Source organism: Pyrus communis, chromosome 1, assembly GCF_963583255.1.
Source record: "Pyrus communis chromosome 1, drPyrComm1.1, whole genome shotgun sequence".
Classification (NCBI taxonomy): Eukaryota; Viridiplantae; Streptophyta; class Magnoliopsida; order Rosales; family Rosaceae; genus Pyrus; species Pyrus communis.
The window spans coordinates 27132462-27148458 of record NC_084803.1 but is presented as its reverse complement, the minus strand read 5'-3'; the positions used below and the strand labels follow the sequence as shown (position 1 = coordinate 27148458).

General features: G+C 41.9%; 2 protein-coding genes across 2 annotated transcripts; one reads left to right on the top strand and one right to left on the bottom strand.

Annotated features, from left to right (window-relative positions):
- Positions 1 to 5244: 5244 nt before the first annotated feature.
- On the bottom strand, positions 5245 to 5768 carry LOC137725496 (uncharacterized). Its single transcript, XM_068464206.1, has 2 exons — positions 5660 to 5768; positions 5245 to 5570 (listed from the first exon to the last, which is right to left on the bottom strand). The coding sequence occupies exons 1-2, from the start codon at positions 5766 to 5768 to the stop codon at positions 5245 to 5247; spliced, it is 435 nt and encodes a 144-aa protein (XP_068320307.1).
- Positions 5769 to 12100: 6332 nt separating this feature from the next.
- Positions 12101 to 12752, top strand: LOC137725486 (uncharacterized). The gene is made up of 2 exons (XM_068464194.1): positions 12101 to 12406; positions 12540 to 12752. The coding sequence occupies exons 1-2, from the start codon at positions 12101 to 12103 to the stop codon at positions 12750 to 12752; spliced, it is 519 nt and encodes a 172-aa protein (XP_068320295.1).
- Positions 12753 to 15997: the final 3245 nt, after the last annotated feature.

Sequence of the window (15997 nt, the reverse complement as noted above, 5' to 3'; positions counted from 1 at the left end):
ACCTCAAGAGCTGTGATTTCCATGTTGATCGCCATTTGGAGCTCGATGATCAATGCTTGGTACTCAGCAACATTGTTGGAGCATAGCTCATTCAGTTGGAAGGAGTAAGGTAGTATTTGCCTTTGTGGCGACATGAATACTACTCCTGCCCCCGCTCCGTCTGCTCGTGCGGATCCGTCGAAGAACATCGTCCATGTTGGGAAGATGTCGATGTAGAACACCTCATCGTCAGGCAAATAGTGTTTGGTGTTGTTTGCAGTTTCAGCTCGTGCAGGCAAGGAGCGTTTGGTGCCGTTTGCAGTTTCAGCTCGTGTAGGCAAGGAGCGTTTTGGTGCCGTTTGCAGTTTCAGCTCGTGCAGGCAAGGAGCGTTTTGGTGCCGTTTGCAGTTTCAGCTCGTGCAGGCAAGGAGCGTTTTGGTGCCGTTTGCAGTTTCAACTCGTGCAGGCAAGGAGCGTTTGGTGTCACCTTTTAGGCTCGTGCGAACGAGGAGCTTGTGGTGTCGTCTGCAGTTTCAACTCGTACAGACAAGGAGCTTGTGGACAAGATGGTTGCTGCTTGTCCAATTTCTTCGAAGCGATCTTCGAAAGGCATTCCTCACAATCTTCATAGCAAGGAGCCTTGATCGAGAAATTGAATAAGTCTTCGATGAAGAAGAGATCGCGCATGAACGATCTTTGTGTTGAAATTTTCTTATCTTCAACATTTTCACATTGCTTTGGAGGTTGGCGAAAGCTGCTTTCCCTCCTTTCTGATTGGTGCACTTGTGGAGAAGACATATGTTTCTCGTGCAGTTTATTCGGAGTGACATGAGTCTATCCTTCAATTTCACTTGACTTGGAGCATGCCCCCAACAGTTAAGGTGAAGACTTTGAGTCGAAAGAGCCAGAAGTGACATCTTTCTTAGGGATTTCATCTTCAGTGCCGTCCTCTTCGTTTTTTTGGCATGAAGATTTGCCAGTGTGGACGATGATGCGCCTCCTTACTTTCAGTGGTTCTTTTGTGTCGACCTCTAGGATTGCTTGGCGCTTCATCCTTGAAGGAATCAAGCTTCGAACGTCGCCTTTTTCTGCTAATCCATCGAACTTTTCTTCCTTTGGTGTTGTCTTCCTCTTTCCAAAAGGCTTCTCATTATCTTCAAATCTTTCTGAAGCTGATCGTCGCAGATGAGAGATAGCTGTGTTGCTTTGTTTCTTAGGCTTTAACAACCTTTCAAAAACAGAGCTTTGGGATGTTGGCGCGTTAAGCCTCTTGAAGACAGAGGTTCGGCCTTGACTACCAATGCGATTAAGCACTGAAATTCTGGAGCTTGAATGGCTCATCCTATCGAAGACCGACGTCCGAGGGGCGGGTTTAGGCTCTTTTTGGTCTTGTTCAATGCTCACGCTGATGTGTTGAGCGCTAGCTTTCTTCACTTTGCTTGAAATCTTCAAGGGTGTATTTGGTGTGAAGCCAAGTCCAGCTTTGTTGTTGTCAACTCCGTAATCATACTCCAATTTCTTTTGAGTCTCGGTGAGGTCACGATCTTTGTCATTGACGGTGTTTGAAACCTTCTTTCCAAGATTTGAAGAGGAAGCAAAGTCATGCCTAGCCTTTGACATGAGTTCGTAGGCATTTGGGTTAAAGCCTTCTTCGGTCTTCTTAGTTGGAAGAGGGCTTGGTTTCATTTTGATGCCATGCTGTGCCTCCAGACGGTTGATGAGTCCGGCGGTTTGCAAGTTTTTCTCCTCTGCAGTCCGTGTGAGCTTTGCGATTGCTTCATTCATCTGAGCTAGCTGCTCCTCGATTGAAGTTACTCCAGTGGTCATGACTTGCATGGTTGTACTGCCGCTCGAATCAGCGTCAGAGAGTAGGGACTCTGAGTATTTCCTCAGGCTTTCCCCTCTTGATGCCCTTAGCGAGGCTAGGGTGATCACAGGTTCATGCCTCAGGTGCTCTTGTTCCTTTGACAGAGTTAATGCAGGGGCGGAAGCCGCGGCAAAAAGAGCTCTTGCCTTACTTCGGGTTATGGTGCCCGAAATATCACCACTTGCGGCGATGATGTTCTTGTTCTTTGCTTTGATTGCAGGAACAGCTTGATCCTTTCTTGATGCCATTTGCGTTTTTCGATGATTTGAGGATAGAGATGAGAGGTAGAGATATCCCACTGGGCGTGCCAAATTTGTGAACACGAAAGATTCTTTGAAACAAGAAACCAGAATAACGTGTACAAAATAATATTTTTGTGTTTATGATTTTAGGGTTACGATCTCTCTCAAATTTGGTCTTCTGATTCTATCTTCGTAGGGTGTAGGTTTGTGGATGAGTTGTTGATCCAAAGGGCCGTCGGGGCTTGATCTAAGGATAAACAGTTGATGAACGGATCTTCAAGGGGCGTTGGGCTTGATCTTGAAGAATGGGTGTATGGATTTCTTCAAGGGCTTTTGGGCTTGATCTTGAAGGTTGATGGATGAGCAGATCTTCAAGGGCTTTTGGGCTTAGTCTTGAAGAACGATTGGACGTGGTGGATTTGTTTGTGCTGTTGATCCAAGGGGCCGTTGGGGCTTGATCTTAGGATGAACGATGAACACTTTCTTCAAGGGCCGTAAGGGCTTGATCTTGAATAATGGTTGTGTGGATTTCTTCAAGGGCTTTTGGGCTTAATCTTGAAGAACGATTGGATGTGTGGATTTGTTGAGGTTGTTGATCCAAAGGGCCGTTAGGGGCTTATGCTTAGGATGAACGGATGAACACTTTCTTCAAGGGCCGTCGGGGCTTGATCTTGAAAGAGGATTTAACGAAGAACGAAGAGAGCTTTCTTGATCCTTCGGAATTCTTGGGAATTTGGATGGTTGGAAGCTTTGAAGTTTCAAAGCTTCAAGGATTTGGGGAATTCTCTTCTAATTTTGGAGTAGAGAAATGTATTTGTGAATTCCTTGATGCTTGATACCTTGATGGAGAAGCCTATTTATAGGCTTTGAGAATGAATCACCACCACAAAATATTTTTTTCCTTTCCAAGCATCATTGCCTAATTTTCCCACTTAATGCAATATTGAAATTGAAGTGGTGTAACTTATGGCCTAATTTCCCACTTAATACCATTTTAAACTTGAAGTGGTCTAACTTATGGCCTAATTTCCCACTTAATGCAATATTGAAATTGAAGTGGTGTAACTTATGGCCTAATTTCCCACTTAATACCATTTTGAAGTGGTCTAACTTATGGCCTAATTTCCCACTTAACACCATTTTAAACTTGAAATGTGTATGCTTTGTCATTGCCCAAATGAGAAAAACTTGCTTTGATCCGTAATGGATTGAAGTGTGCTTGCCTTGTCATTGCCCAACATGAGAAGAAAAACTTGTTTTGATCCTCAATGGATTGAAATGTACTTGCCTTGTCATTGCCCAAAATGAGAAGAAAAACTTGTTTAATCCTTCAAGGGTATTTCTTCCTATTTTGTTGAGTCACATGCCATGTGTACAATTTGTACAACACGTGGCGTATGCCATGTATGCCTTGACATGTCAAAACTTTAATGCATTGGTGAACATTTGTCTTACTGAAATTTCGATGTCTACAGGATCATCTGAAAGTTTTCCATGCTCCAAGTAGTTGATCAACGACTGTTTCCACTCTTCAGCATTGACTGGCAGTACTGAGATGACATTTGCATCATCTAGTATCATTTCAGTAATGAGCAGGATCACCCATATTTGGCAAACTGGCACGTCTGCAGCTTCACCTTCTCCTAGTGTCATACTCGAGGCTAGGTTGGCAAGAGCGTCTGCCATTTGATTTTCTTTTCTTGGCACATGTTCTAGTGTCACGGCTTCAAACTTTTGTAGTAGTTGAGTTGCCAGTCGGAAATATGGGACGAGATCATCTTTCCTCAACTCATATTCAGTTAAAAGTTGATTGATTATGAGCTTGGAGTCGCCATATACCTCATGGGCTGTGATTCCTATGTTAATCGCTATTTGGAGCCTGATGATCAGTGTTTGGTACTCAGCAACGTTGTTGGAGCATAGTTCGCTTAGTTGGAAGTAATAAGGAAGTACTTGCTTTTGTGGTGACATGAATACTACTTCTGCCCCTGCTCCGTCTGCTCATGCGGATCCGTCGAAGAACATCATCTATGCCAAAAGATGTCGATGTAAAACACCTCATCGTCAGGTAAGTCGTCTGAGATTTTCCAATCGGCTGGGATTAGATGGTCAGCGAGGAAGTCTGCTAGCACTTGTCCCTTAACGGCTTTAGCTGGGATGTAGATGATTTCGTATTGATTGAGAAGCAATACCCATTTAGCTAGTCACCCTGTCAAAACTGGTTTGGACATGACGTATTTGATTGGGTCAGCCTTAGCAACCAGGTGGATGGTGTACACATGCATGTAATGCCTGAGCTTCTGGATGGCGAACACCAAGGCAAGACACATCTTTTCTATTGGTTCAACTTAGCACCAATGAGAGTTCGTTTGAGGTAGTAAAGTGCTTATTTTTTCTGGGATTCATTTTCTTGTGCCAAGAGTGCTCCAACTGAACTTTCCTAAGCGACGATGTATAATATGAGCGGCTTCCCGGGCACAGGTGCCCTCAGGACAGGTGGACTTGATAAATACTTTTTTATGCTTTCAAAAACATTGCGGCATGTTTAGTCTCATACAAACGGAACATCCTTCTTCATGAGTCGGCTAAATGGTTGACAACGCCCTGCAAGGTTGGAGATGAAGCGTCTAATGAAAGCTAGTCGTCCTTGTAAACTTTTCAGCTCGTGCAGGTTTCTTGGCTCAAGCATGTTTTGAATGGCCTTGATCTTTGATTGGTCCACTTCAATGCCACGGTGCTTGACAATGAAGCCGAGGAACTTTCCAGAGGTGACGCCAAATGCACACTTTAACGGGTTCATCTTGAGGTTGTATTTTCGCAACCTTTCGAACATTATTCCCAAATCCTTCAAGTGGTCTGATCTTTTCTTTGTCTTGAACACCACATCGTCTACGTAACATTCTACGTTCTTGTGTAGCATGTCATTGAAGATTTTCTGCATTACGCGTTGATAAGTAGCTCCAGCGTTTTTCAAACCAAAGAGCATCACCTTGTAGCAGTAGATACCTTTTGGAGTGCGGAAGGCTGTTAGTTCCTCGTCTTTGAGAGCCATGCGAATTTGATTGTATCCAGAAGAGTCGTCCATGAATAACAGTGCCTCGTGGCCAGTGGTTGCATCCACCATGATTTTGATGATTGGCAAAGGGAAGTCGTCTTTCAGCAAGCATCGTTGAGGTCCCAAAAGTCTACGCAAACACATATTTGTCCCGATTTCTTAATGACAATGACGATGTTGGAGATCCACTTGGGGTATTGCACCTCTCGAATGAAACCTGCTTCGATTAGCTTGTCAATCTCGACCTCAATTTGTGGGATGAGCTTGGATCGATAGCGCCTTTGAGTTTGCTTTATCGGTCGCATTCCAAGCTTGACTGCAAGACGATGCACAGCGATGATAGGGTCAAGGCCGGGCATTTCCTTGTATGTCCAGGCCAAGACGTCTTTGTACTCTAATAGCAGCTGGTAGTACTCATCTATCTCGTCTGCACTTAGTAGCGCACTTACAAAGATAGGTTTGGGCTTCTCTTTCGTTCTTTAGTTGAACTCCTTGAGCTCATCAATCTTGGCTTACCCCCCGTCTTCGAGCTGTGGTGGTGCAGCAGTGACATCTTCCTCGAGGATTTCGTCTTCTTTATCTTCTTGGATTGTGATGTGGAAGACGTCTTGAACCTCCCCTTCATTGCCGTCCTTTTGGGCTTGTGTAGGCAAGGAGCTGTGCGCTGAGTGTTTGAATAAGTCTTCGAGGAAAAAGATATCGCGTAGTATGATGGGGATGGATGATCTTCAACACTTTCACATTGCTTTGGAGCTTGAAGAAATCTAATTTGCCCCCTTTCTAATTGGTCAATTTATGGATGCAACATAGGCTTCATGTGTAATTTCTTTGGAGTGACATGAGTCCATCCTTCAACTTCGCCTGACTTGAAGTATGCCCCCAACGGTCGAGGTGAAAACTTTGAGTCGAAAGAGCCAGAAGTGACGTCTTTCTTAGGGATTTCATCTTCAGTGCCGTCCTCTTGGACTTGTTGGCATGAAGATTTGCCAGTATGGATGATGATGCACCTCCTTACCTTCAGTGGTCCTTTTGTGTCAACCTCCAAGGTTGCTTGGGGCTTCATCCTTAAAAGAATAAAGCTTTGAACATCGTCTTTTCCTGCTAGACCATCAAGCTTTTCTTCCTTTGGCATCGTCTTCCTCTTTCTAGAAGGCTTCTTGGTTTCTTCAAGTTTTTCCAAAGCCGATCGTGGCGGAGGAGAGCTGGTCTTGCTGCTTTGCTTCTTAGGTTTTGACAACTTTTCAAAAACAGAGCTTTGGGGTGTTGGCGTGTTAAGCCATTTGAACATAGAAGTTCGTCTTGCCCACCAATGCGATCAAGTGTCGAAATTCTGGGTTTTGAATGATTCAGCCTATCGAAGACTGACACTTGAATGGGAGGTTTAGGCTCTTTTTGATTTTGTTCAATGTTCACGTTGATATGTTCAGCACTAACATTTTTCGCTTTGCTTGAAATCTTCACGGGTGTATTTGGTGTGAAGCTAAGTCCAGCTTTGTTGTTGTCAATTCCGTAACCATGCTCTTTCAATTTCTTTTGAGTCTCGGTGAGGTCACTTTCTTTGTCACTGATGACGTTTAAAACCATCTTTCTAGGATTCGAAAAGGAAGCGAAGTCGTACCCGGCATTTGACATGAGCTTGTAGGCATTTGGATCAAAACCTTCTTCGGTTCTCTTAGTTGGAAGAAAGCTTGGTTTTACCCCATTTGGCAGAGTTTTTATGAAGCCTTGTGGTGGTCTTGCAAACTTAGCATCGCTTAGCTGTGTCAGAGGCAAAACTGAATTTGTTTTGAGCAATTTTACATCACCTTTGTGCCAATGTGTCTCGGCTTTGCTTGCTCCAATTTCGAATGGGGATTGACCATTCTTTCTTCTCGACGTCGGGATGTATCAGAAGACGGGCTTGTTTGATCCTTTTAAGGATGTCCTACTCCCTTTGGTTGTTGCAGGTTTAGCAGGCTCATCATCGTTTTTGCTTGAAGATAGCACAGCTTCTCCTTCTTGCTTCTTGGGCGCTACTTGCCATTCCTGCTTTTTAGGTATTACTTTGCCCGTGGATTTGATCTTATTTAGAAGAGCTTCGAGCACTATGTCTTCCTCCATGTAGAACTTGGCATCTGCGAAGTGTGATTCGGCTTCGGTGAATGGCTTGGTGTCGCCTTGGATCACCTTCACTCCTTCGCAGTAAAATTTTAAGCATTGGTGAAGGGTAGATGGTACTACTCCATTTGCGTGTATCCAAGGCTTTCCTAAGAGGAAGCTGTAGGAAGTTCTTGCAACAATCACGTGGAATATAGTGCTTGACTTGAGTTCACCACTGATCATCTCCATTCGGATCATGCCCATCGCTCTTTGTCCTCCTTGGTTAAAACTTGGATTAGTAGGTGGCTTAGGGATAGCTCATTCACCTTGATGCTGATTGTGGTCATTGTTAACTTTGGCATGATGTTTATGGCAGATTCACCATCCATAAGCTTGCGGTTGACTTTCTGTTCCTTTACGTACCCCGAGATGAAGAGGGGAAGGTTATGAGGCTTTGATCCCCATAGTAAGTCTTTGTCCATGAAGTTGATTACATCCTGGGTGGCACAACATATGGCACATTTATGTGGCCGAAGCTTCAAGTCTTCGTTCTTGCTTTCTTCTACTTCATGGTTGTCAGGACTTGCCAAGACCGCTGCTAGTGCTATTCGCATCTTTTTTGGTAATCGTAGCGCTTTCTCAATGCTAAAGTGCGTTAGCAGAGCTTCTTTGGGTGCAAGGGTCTTTTCTTCCTCGATGGCGGTGGTTTTGCCTTTTGAAGGTTCTTCTATTTCCACTTCGACCATGTGACATGTAGCGGTAATGCACTAATGGAATAAGTCCTCCGGGAAGTACTCGTGTAAGGAGATGGGAATGCATGGTTCTTGCTCCATAGGTTCCCTAACATATGTTGGTTTAGTAGCTTTTATATTTCTTTTAGGCTTCCTATTGTTACGGTGGTGGTGCTTTCTCCCTTCCTCCCCCTTTGACCTTGTGGCTTGTGGTCTTGGCTTCCTCATCTTTTTATAGGTCACCAATGTCCACCCTTCTTCATCGTCGGTAGGTGCATCTTGTTCGCTTGCCCCCAATGATGATGGTGCGGAAGGTGTCGTGTAGCTTAAGCATTGGCGGGAAAGGTCAGGTGTCACTTGGAGAACCACGGGATCAAAGGATCCAAATGCAATTGTGGTAGTATGTGTTGTGGCCGTGTCTTCAAGGTCGAGCTCAATTTGCCCTTATTGTGCTAGCTTCATGATGAGTTCTTTGAGGATGAAGCACTGCCAACAAGATGGCTCACGATACGATGGTACTTGCAGTACCTAGGATCGTTTACGCGATTCATCTCTTCGGGACACTTGCATTCAGGTAGCTCGATCACCTTCTTTTCAAGTAAGTCGTCTAACATTGCAGCCATGTCAGAGTTAGGAAAATGGTATGTCTTTTGCTCCAATTCCCTCAAGGTATTTTTGTACTTATCTTGGGTGCAAGAAGGTTTATCTCTCTGTATCTCTTTCGCTTTGTTCTTGGAAGAGATTTTGACAGGTGCGGATAAGGTCTTGATAGGGGTGGTGTTGATGGTAAAAGCTTCCTTAGCGGGCTTCTTCCCATGATTGTCCCCCTTCGGAGCAAACACCTTGTCCTTCTTGAAGTTGGTGATTGGTTTTTTTTCCCATGGTGAGCAATGCTTAGCTCCATGTCGCGGGCGCAGGTGGCTAACTCTTCAAAGGTCCGTGGTTTGATGCCTTAAAGGATATAGTGTAACCCCTATTGCATGCCTTGGACGCACATCTCGATTAAAGAGATCTCCGAGAGCCTGTCCTTGCAGTCGAGGCTTAGATTACGCCATCGGTTGATGTAGTCCACGACTGGCTCTTCCCTCCATTATTTCGTGCTCATCAGCTCTAGCATGCTTACAGTGTGGCGAATGCTATAGATGCGATTGAGGAATTCCCTTTCCAATTGCTCCCAACTGTTGATGGACTCAGGCTCTAGGTCCGTGTACTACTCAAAGGTGTTTCCTTTCAATTGCTTCTAATTTATTTCAATGCTTTGACTCACAAATTCCACATAGCAAAATTGCATAATGCATGAAACGTGTGTGTGTCAATCTATATATATATATATATATATATATATATATATATATATATATATTGATAAATATATAAATGATATACAATATATATATATATATATATCAGAAGATAAATATAAATATAGGGGGTTCATGCATCATGGGGAATGTTTTCATGCTTCATGGTCGTTTCAAATATCTTCCTTTATTTTAAGCGTACCTAATTGGAAGAAAACAACAAAAGCCTTTGAATTTGTAGAAGATCATTCTCGGAAAGCCATAATTGCATCTCCAATGCATTGTATCACATTCAACACAGAAAAATTAAGTTGAATCAATAGCATGTAGATCAATTCAATAAATTAATCATAAGAAGAATGATTAAACGTAATACTCCCCTGATTGAAGATCAAACTTTCTTTAGCGCAGCGTCAAGATTGTGATGATAACGTGTTGTAGGCATAATTTACTGAACAATTATGGAGGCCATAGAGAGGGGTGCGGCAATAGTAGAGAGAAAGAGAGAAATGTGTAATTGTGAGGTGTGTTCTATTCCACCCATCGTGCCTTTATTTATAGTAGTAGGGAAGGTTAATTCCTTATCCTTTTAGGATTACAACTCTAATCGGATATTAACTACTAAAGGGAATATTCAAAGATATATTTAGATACACTAGGATTTACACAATCACATTCATAATCTAATAGGACTGCAACAAAAGGGATTTTTTTTTATTTTTTATAAAGTAAATGACTCCTGTAAAGTAAATAGAATTTCATCTATTATACTCACCTCATTCTTGAAATAAAACTCACTTAGAAATAAGATTTAAAAGACCATAGGCTCTAAGCGCTAGTTAGGCGTCAAGTAAGTCTAGCGTCTAAAAGACTAGGCAGTCCTAGGCAATGTTACATGTAATTTAAATTCATGAAAAATGTTGTTGGCACTCCAAAATCTCATTGTGCAGTCATCACAAGTGTATTTTTCTTTATAAATGTAAAAAGTTTGGAGCATACAATAAGAATTTTGGATTGCTATTAATAATTTCCAAATTTATTATACAACACATAAATAACTATCAACTTAAACTTAACAAAAAAGCTACATATTTGTCTTGGACATAAATTGAAAAATAGAATAATATATAAATTATAAAATATTAAAAACTTAACAAAAAAGATACATATTCGTATTGGACATAAATTAAAAAAATAGAATAATATATAAATTATAAAGTTTTAAAACATATTGCAAACACGAAGATCAAGCATATCTTATAGTTTATTTAACATGTAAAATATAAAATGAAAATTATGTTGCTGTCATATTTAGAATAGGAATGTGATTGTGTAAATCCTAGTCGATATGGGAATGTATCTTATATTCCTATTAGGAGTAGATTACCTATTAAATGTTGTACTCCTAAAGGGAAAGGTTTTTACCTATCCTACAACTATAAATAAAGGCACAATAAGGCGAATCAAACACACCTCACAATTAAATCACTCTCTCTTCTCTCTAACCATAGCCAGCCCCCTATCTCTCTCTAAACCGTAGATCGTTCAATCAAATTGGCCTACAACACGTTATCAGCACGCTCTTACCAGAAGCTGAGAAATTTGACTCATTGTAGGAGGAGGCTATCTTCCACAAAATTCAAAGGCTTATTCCTTTTCAACTAATCAAGTACGCTTAAAATAAAAGAAGATATTTGAAATCTCCATGAAGCATGAAAACATTCCCCATGATGCATGAATCCTTATATGTTTATATTTTCCTTCCGATATATATTGTGTATATGTTCATATATTTGTCAATATATATATATATATATATATATATCTATATATTTGTTTCATACATTGCACAATTAAATTGTTATGTGGAATATGTGAGTCAATGTATAAAATTAAATTAGAAGCAAATATGGGTTTCCTAAACCCTAGGTTCGAAAAATTGGGTATTTTTTTGGTATTACCATGGGATGGCATCACCCTAATGCTCTTGGACTACATGCGCAGCCCCTGTTGGGCTTGTTGCTCCATAACCATGAGCCTGTAGCCCTAGTTTCTTGGTCCACAGCTCGCAAGCCTAGCTTGCTTGGCCCCCGAGTCACGGCTTGCAACAAACCGAAGCAAGTCTATACGGCTGGGCTTCCCGCGCCAAACCTAAAGGCTACCAACCTTGTTGGGCCTTGCCCCGTGCCATCTTCCTTAGCCCCAACTGAAACCCAGCTGTGGCTGAGGTTTTTCTCCCACCCACCGTGGCCTGTAGCCCACTCCCGTGGCCTTTTTGGGCTTTGCCTTTTACTCAAGGCACCCAACCCGAGCCTAATTATTTATTAGGGCTATATTTCGACCCAATAATATTATTTAGCTTCTACAATCAACCCCGCATGGCCCAATTTATTGAATCAATTAAAAGTGACCTGCAGTCCATTAATCTGATAATGAATCCAAAATTATTTACCTAAAGATCACTTTTGGACATTAACGATTCAATAATTTGTTTTTATACATTGAACCGTCACATACTTTCGTAGTAACGAAGGTCTCACACTTGAGTTCCCGAAGAACCTCAATTCCACTATATTCAATTAGTACAGGAACCTCTCATTATGAATTAATTGTTCATAAAACTAAATTGAACCCATAGTTTCATATTTAGTGCATTTGAAACCTGATGTTTTCATTCAAAACATACCACATGAAACCTGAAGTTTTCATTCAAAACATACCACATGAAACTTGTAGTTTTCATGCATAAATTAAACCAATAAATGTCTATAGAACTTGCATGTTCTACAATATATGTCTATGGCTTACCATATGACTAATCACGTTTTTCCTTCTATTTTATGGACATGTCGAACTTGAACAAGCTCGATTTGAGGTGGGTTCAAGACGTGAAGCTCCATTTGACTGCAAAGGGTATTAAAGCCACCATCAAGACACCTATCGCCAACAAACCTATTGACAAATCTCAGAAGGCTATTGCAATTATCTTCATTCGAAGACACATCTATGATGCACTGCAGACTGAGTATCTCGCTGAGGATGACCCACGCACCCTCTGGCTTACTTTAGTCAACTATTTCGATCACCAGAAAGACATATACTTGCCTGAAGCAAGACACGACTGGCAGCATCTTCATTTCCAAGACTTTAAAGTTTGTGAATGAATACAACTCTGAAGTTTGTAGAATCCGTTCATTGTTGAAATTCTGCAAAGTGGAACTAACCGAATCGAATTTCCTAGAGAAGACCTATTCAACCTTCCATGCCATCAATCTTGTCTTGCAGCAACAATATAGGGCACAGAAATTCACCAAGTTTTCGAATTTGATCTCTGTTTTACTTCTCGCTGAAAAGCATCACCAGCTTTTGATGAAGAATCATCAAGCTCGACCTGCTGGCTCGAACGCCGTGCCTGAATCGCATGCGATTAATTCTAGTTACCATAAACGAAGAAAGCATTGTCATAGCCATGGCAATAGGCAGCAAGCCCCACCATGAGCCCAAGGTCAACAGAGTGTCGCACCTAAGGGAAGAAATGTGACCCAACAACGTCCATCATTCGCCCCTAAGGTCCCATTCAAGAACAAGGGCAAAACTCCCATTCAGCTTGCTTCTACTGAACTGGACATGTGTTATCGCTATGGATCAAGGGATCATTGGTCATGCATATGTCGAGCTTCCTCTGAAGTTATTGCCAAGTGTCATTCCCGTTATGAGTCTAACTTTGCATATGTGGATCATCCGGAAGATGTAACTACATCAATGGAGATATCAGATTTTCAGGAGGCGTCAGCGCCTATGGATGAATAAATTAGACATGTTTTTTAGGGTGTTTACCCTTAGTGGCCGAACCCACTAGGAGTGGCCGGCCCTACCCCCCCTATTTTTTCTAGGTTTATGGTTTAATTTTGAACAATTTTTCTAAGTATTTGGAATAATTTGTTTGGCTTTGGTTTGTTTTGAATTATGGATTGTTATTTGAATGGATATTATTTTCTTGAATTGCTTAATTGAATGAATGGACTTATATTTATATATGTGATCAATTCAATCAATTTATTTCTAGGTATGTCTAATGGGGAAGTTAGTTGTCTGGCAGATAGTGCAACCACGCACACCATCTTGCATAAACGACACTATTTTACTAATTTAATACCCAAGTAAGCTCATTTGACAACTCTCTTAGGCTCATCCAACCTGATTGAAGGATACGGAAAGGTACGTATCATGTTGTCAAATGGTACAATTTTAACCATTAAGGAGCCACTTTATTCTCCACGTTCTAGAAGAACGTTGTTGAGTTTTAGAGATATTCGAGATAATCAATATCATATTGAAACCACTGAAGATAATAGTTTTGAATTTCTTTGTATCACTTCATATGAATATGGCCAGAAGCATATTCATAAGAAGTTGGAATGTCTGACGAGTGGGTTGTACATCACAACCATTCACGTCATAAAAGCCCACAGTGTGGCCGGCCATATGTCTGAGTTCCAGAACACTTTGTTGCTTTGGCATGACCTTCTGTGACATCTTGGATGTGACTTGATGCGCCGTATCCTCAAAACTTCACACGGGCATAAGTTACATCCCTATGTAAGACTTCCGCCATGCAAAGCGTGTTCTTTAAGGAAGTTGAATACTCAACCCTTATATACAAAGATTATTAACGACCCCCCTAAGTTTCTTTAGAGGATTTAAGGGGACATTTATGGACCTATCCAACCAACTTGTGGACCATTTAGATACTTTATGGTGTTGGTTTATGCATCGACACAATAGTCATATGTTTGCTTTTGTCTACACGCAACAATGCGTTTGCTAAACTCCTAGCTCAAATCATTAAGCGAAGGGCTCACCACCCTGATTATCCGATTAAGTCGATTCGATTAGATAATGCTGGAGAGTTTACATAACAGACTTTTGATCATTAAGATTAATAATGCTCCTTACGGGATTAGCCGCAAATGAACACTTCGCCTGGAAGGTTGCTCATGTTAACTATCGGAGTGTGACCTTAACCATGAATGTACACTCGTCCGTGGGCCTAGTCAAGAGTACACGCTCCTCCACGCTCTAAGAAGGGAGTATACGCTATCTCGGGGGCCCAATCGGGAGTGTACACTGCCTGAACACTCAGTTCGTGGCTGGTCAAGTGGTTGCTTGCCGGGACGCTGCTAGAGAGGTTCTTTGTCTGCCCTTCTCCTACTTCAGGACATCTCGTCTGGGGCACGTTGCATCTCGATATGCTATAAGAGCTGGTTCACCAAGGTTGAATGTTGTACGAGGGCGCTCGTCAACTCTATGATGTGTCGAGACAAGTGTTGTTCTCCATTTGGGTTGGAATAGCATGGAAGGAATGCGTCTCCTTGAGCAATGGAAGTGTGGTAGACTCCGAGCGCGAGATTTAAGTTAGGAAATGTCAAATCCACAGAAAAATGTGGTGAAAATGCTTCTAATTCTATCGTCGGTCCGAAAATTTAGAGCCAGGATAGTTGAACTAATCTTAGATCGATTTAGGCTGCTTGGAAGGCCATGGGAGTAGATTGGGCCGTGGGAACAGGCTGGGCCACGAAAGCAAGCTGAGCTACAGTATTGGGCTGCTTGACGGGAACAGGCTAGGCGACGAGAGTAGGCTGCTCAGCGGAAGCAGGCTGGGCCAAGTAAGTGGGCTACCTGACGTGTGGCACACGTGGATGTGAGGCTAGGGCTCTGCTTGGCAACGCTTAGGGCTCGCGTTGGGCTTAGAGTGACATGGCTTGGGCCGTGGTTTTGGTGTCGTGGGCCTTAGATGGCACAGCTCAAGCAGTGGTGGTGGTGTCATAGACCGCGTTGCGGGTGGTGGCCACCGCGGTGGTTGCCATGGTAGAGCCTTATAGCAGTGGTGCCACTCCACCTATGATCAGATTTAGCCTCGTGGATCGCCACGGTCCCATTTCTTGAATATTGGAATTTTCACTTGTGGAATTTTCTAAATTTCTAGCCCTTGTATTTCTCTTTGATGTTTTATCAAAGAATCTTTGCAAATAAAAATTATCATAATAAGAACGTACAAAAAATATACAAATGGACAAGAAAAAAATAGAGAAAAACCTTTTATGCGAGAGTCTTCTACGAGCGTGTGTACTTCAACTTTCAATGAAAGCACCAATTTGTGGATAAAAATTTCCGCCTCCTTCTTCTTGGACAAAATTGCACCTACAAAACAATTAACACCTTAGGGTCAAGGCCAAGAGCCTTACTCACCCACGATGAATGGGTGGGGCTTTGGCCGAAGAACCTCCGATGCCAAAGTTAGAATTTAGAGAGAAAAGTGTTTAGAGAGTTTTTGGAGTATTGCAAGAGTGTGGACTTAGGTTTTTAGAGGAAATGAAGTTGAATATATAATGCATGGCCGGTCTTCTTCTTGAGAAAAGGTGGCCGGCCCTTTGGGATATTTTTGTGTGAAATGGGTGATTTAATTGCTAATTAATGTATTAATTAGGAATAAATCCATTAATTAGCCAATTAACTCAATTTATATGGAATGTTTTGAAGGTTATGAAATAATTACCTTGTGGAAAATATAGGATGAGGATGGATGAAATAACTTTGAATTTGTTACCTATTTTGGGCACTTTTGACTTGATTGTGGGATGTTTGTCCACTGCTCACACATAGGAATTCTGGTGCTCCTCAAGGGTAATTTTGTCATTTTTGCCCCAAAAATCCATGTGTCGCCTCTTGATTATTTTTGGCTC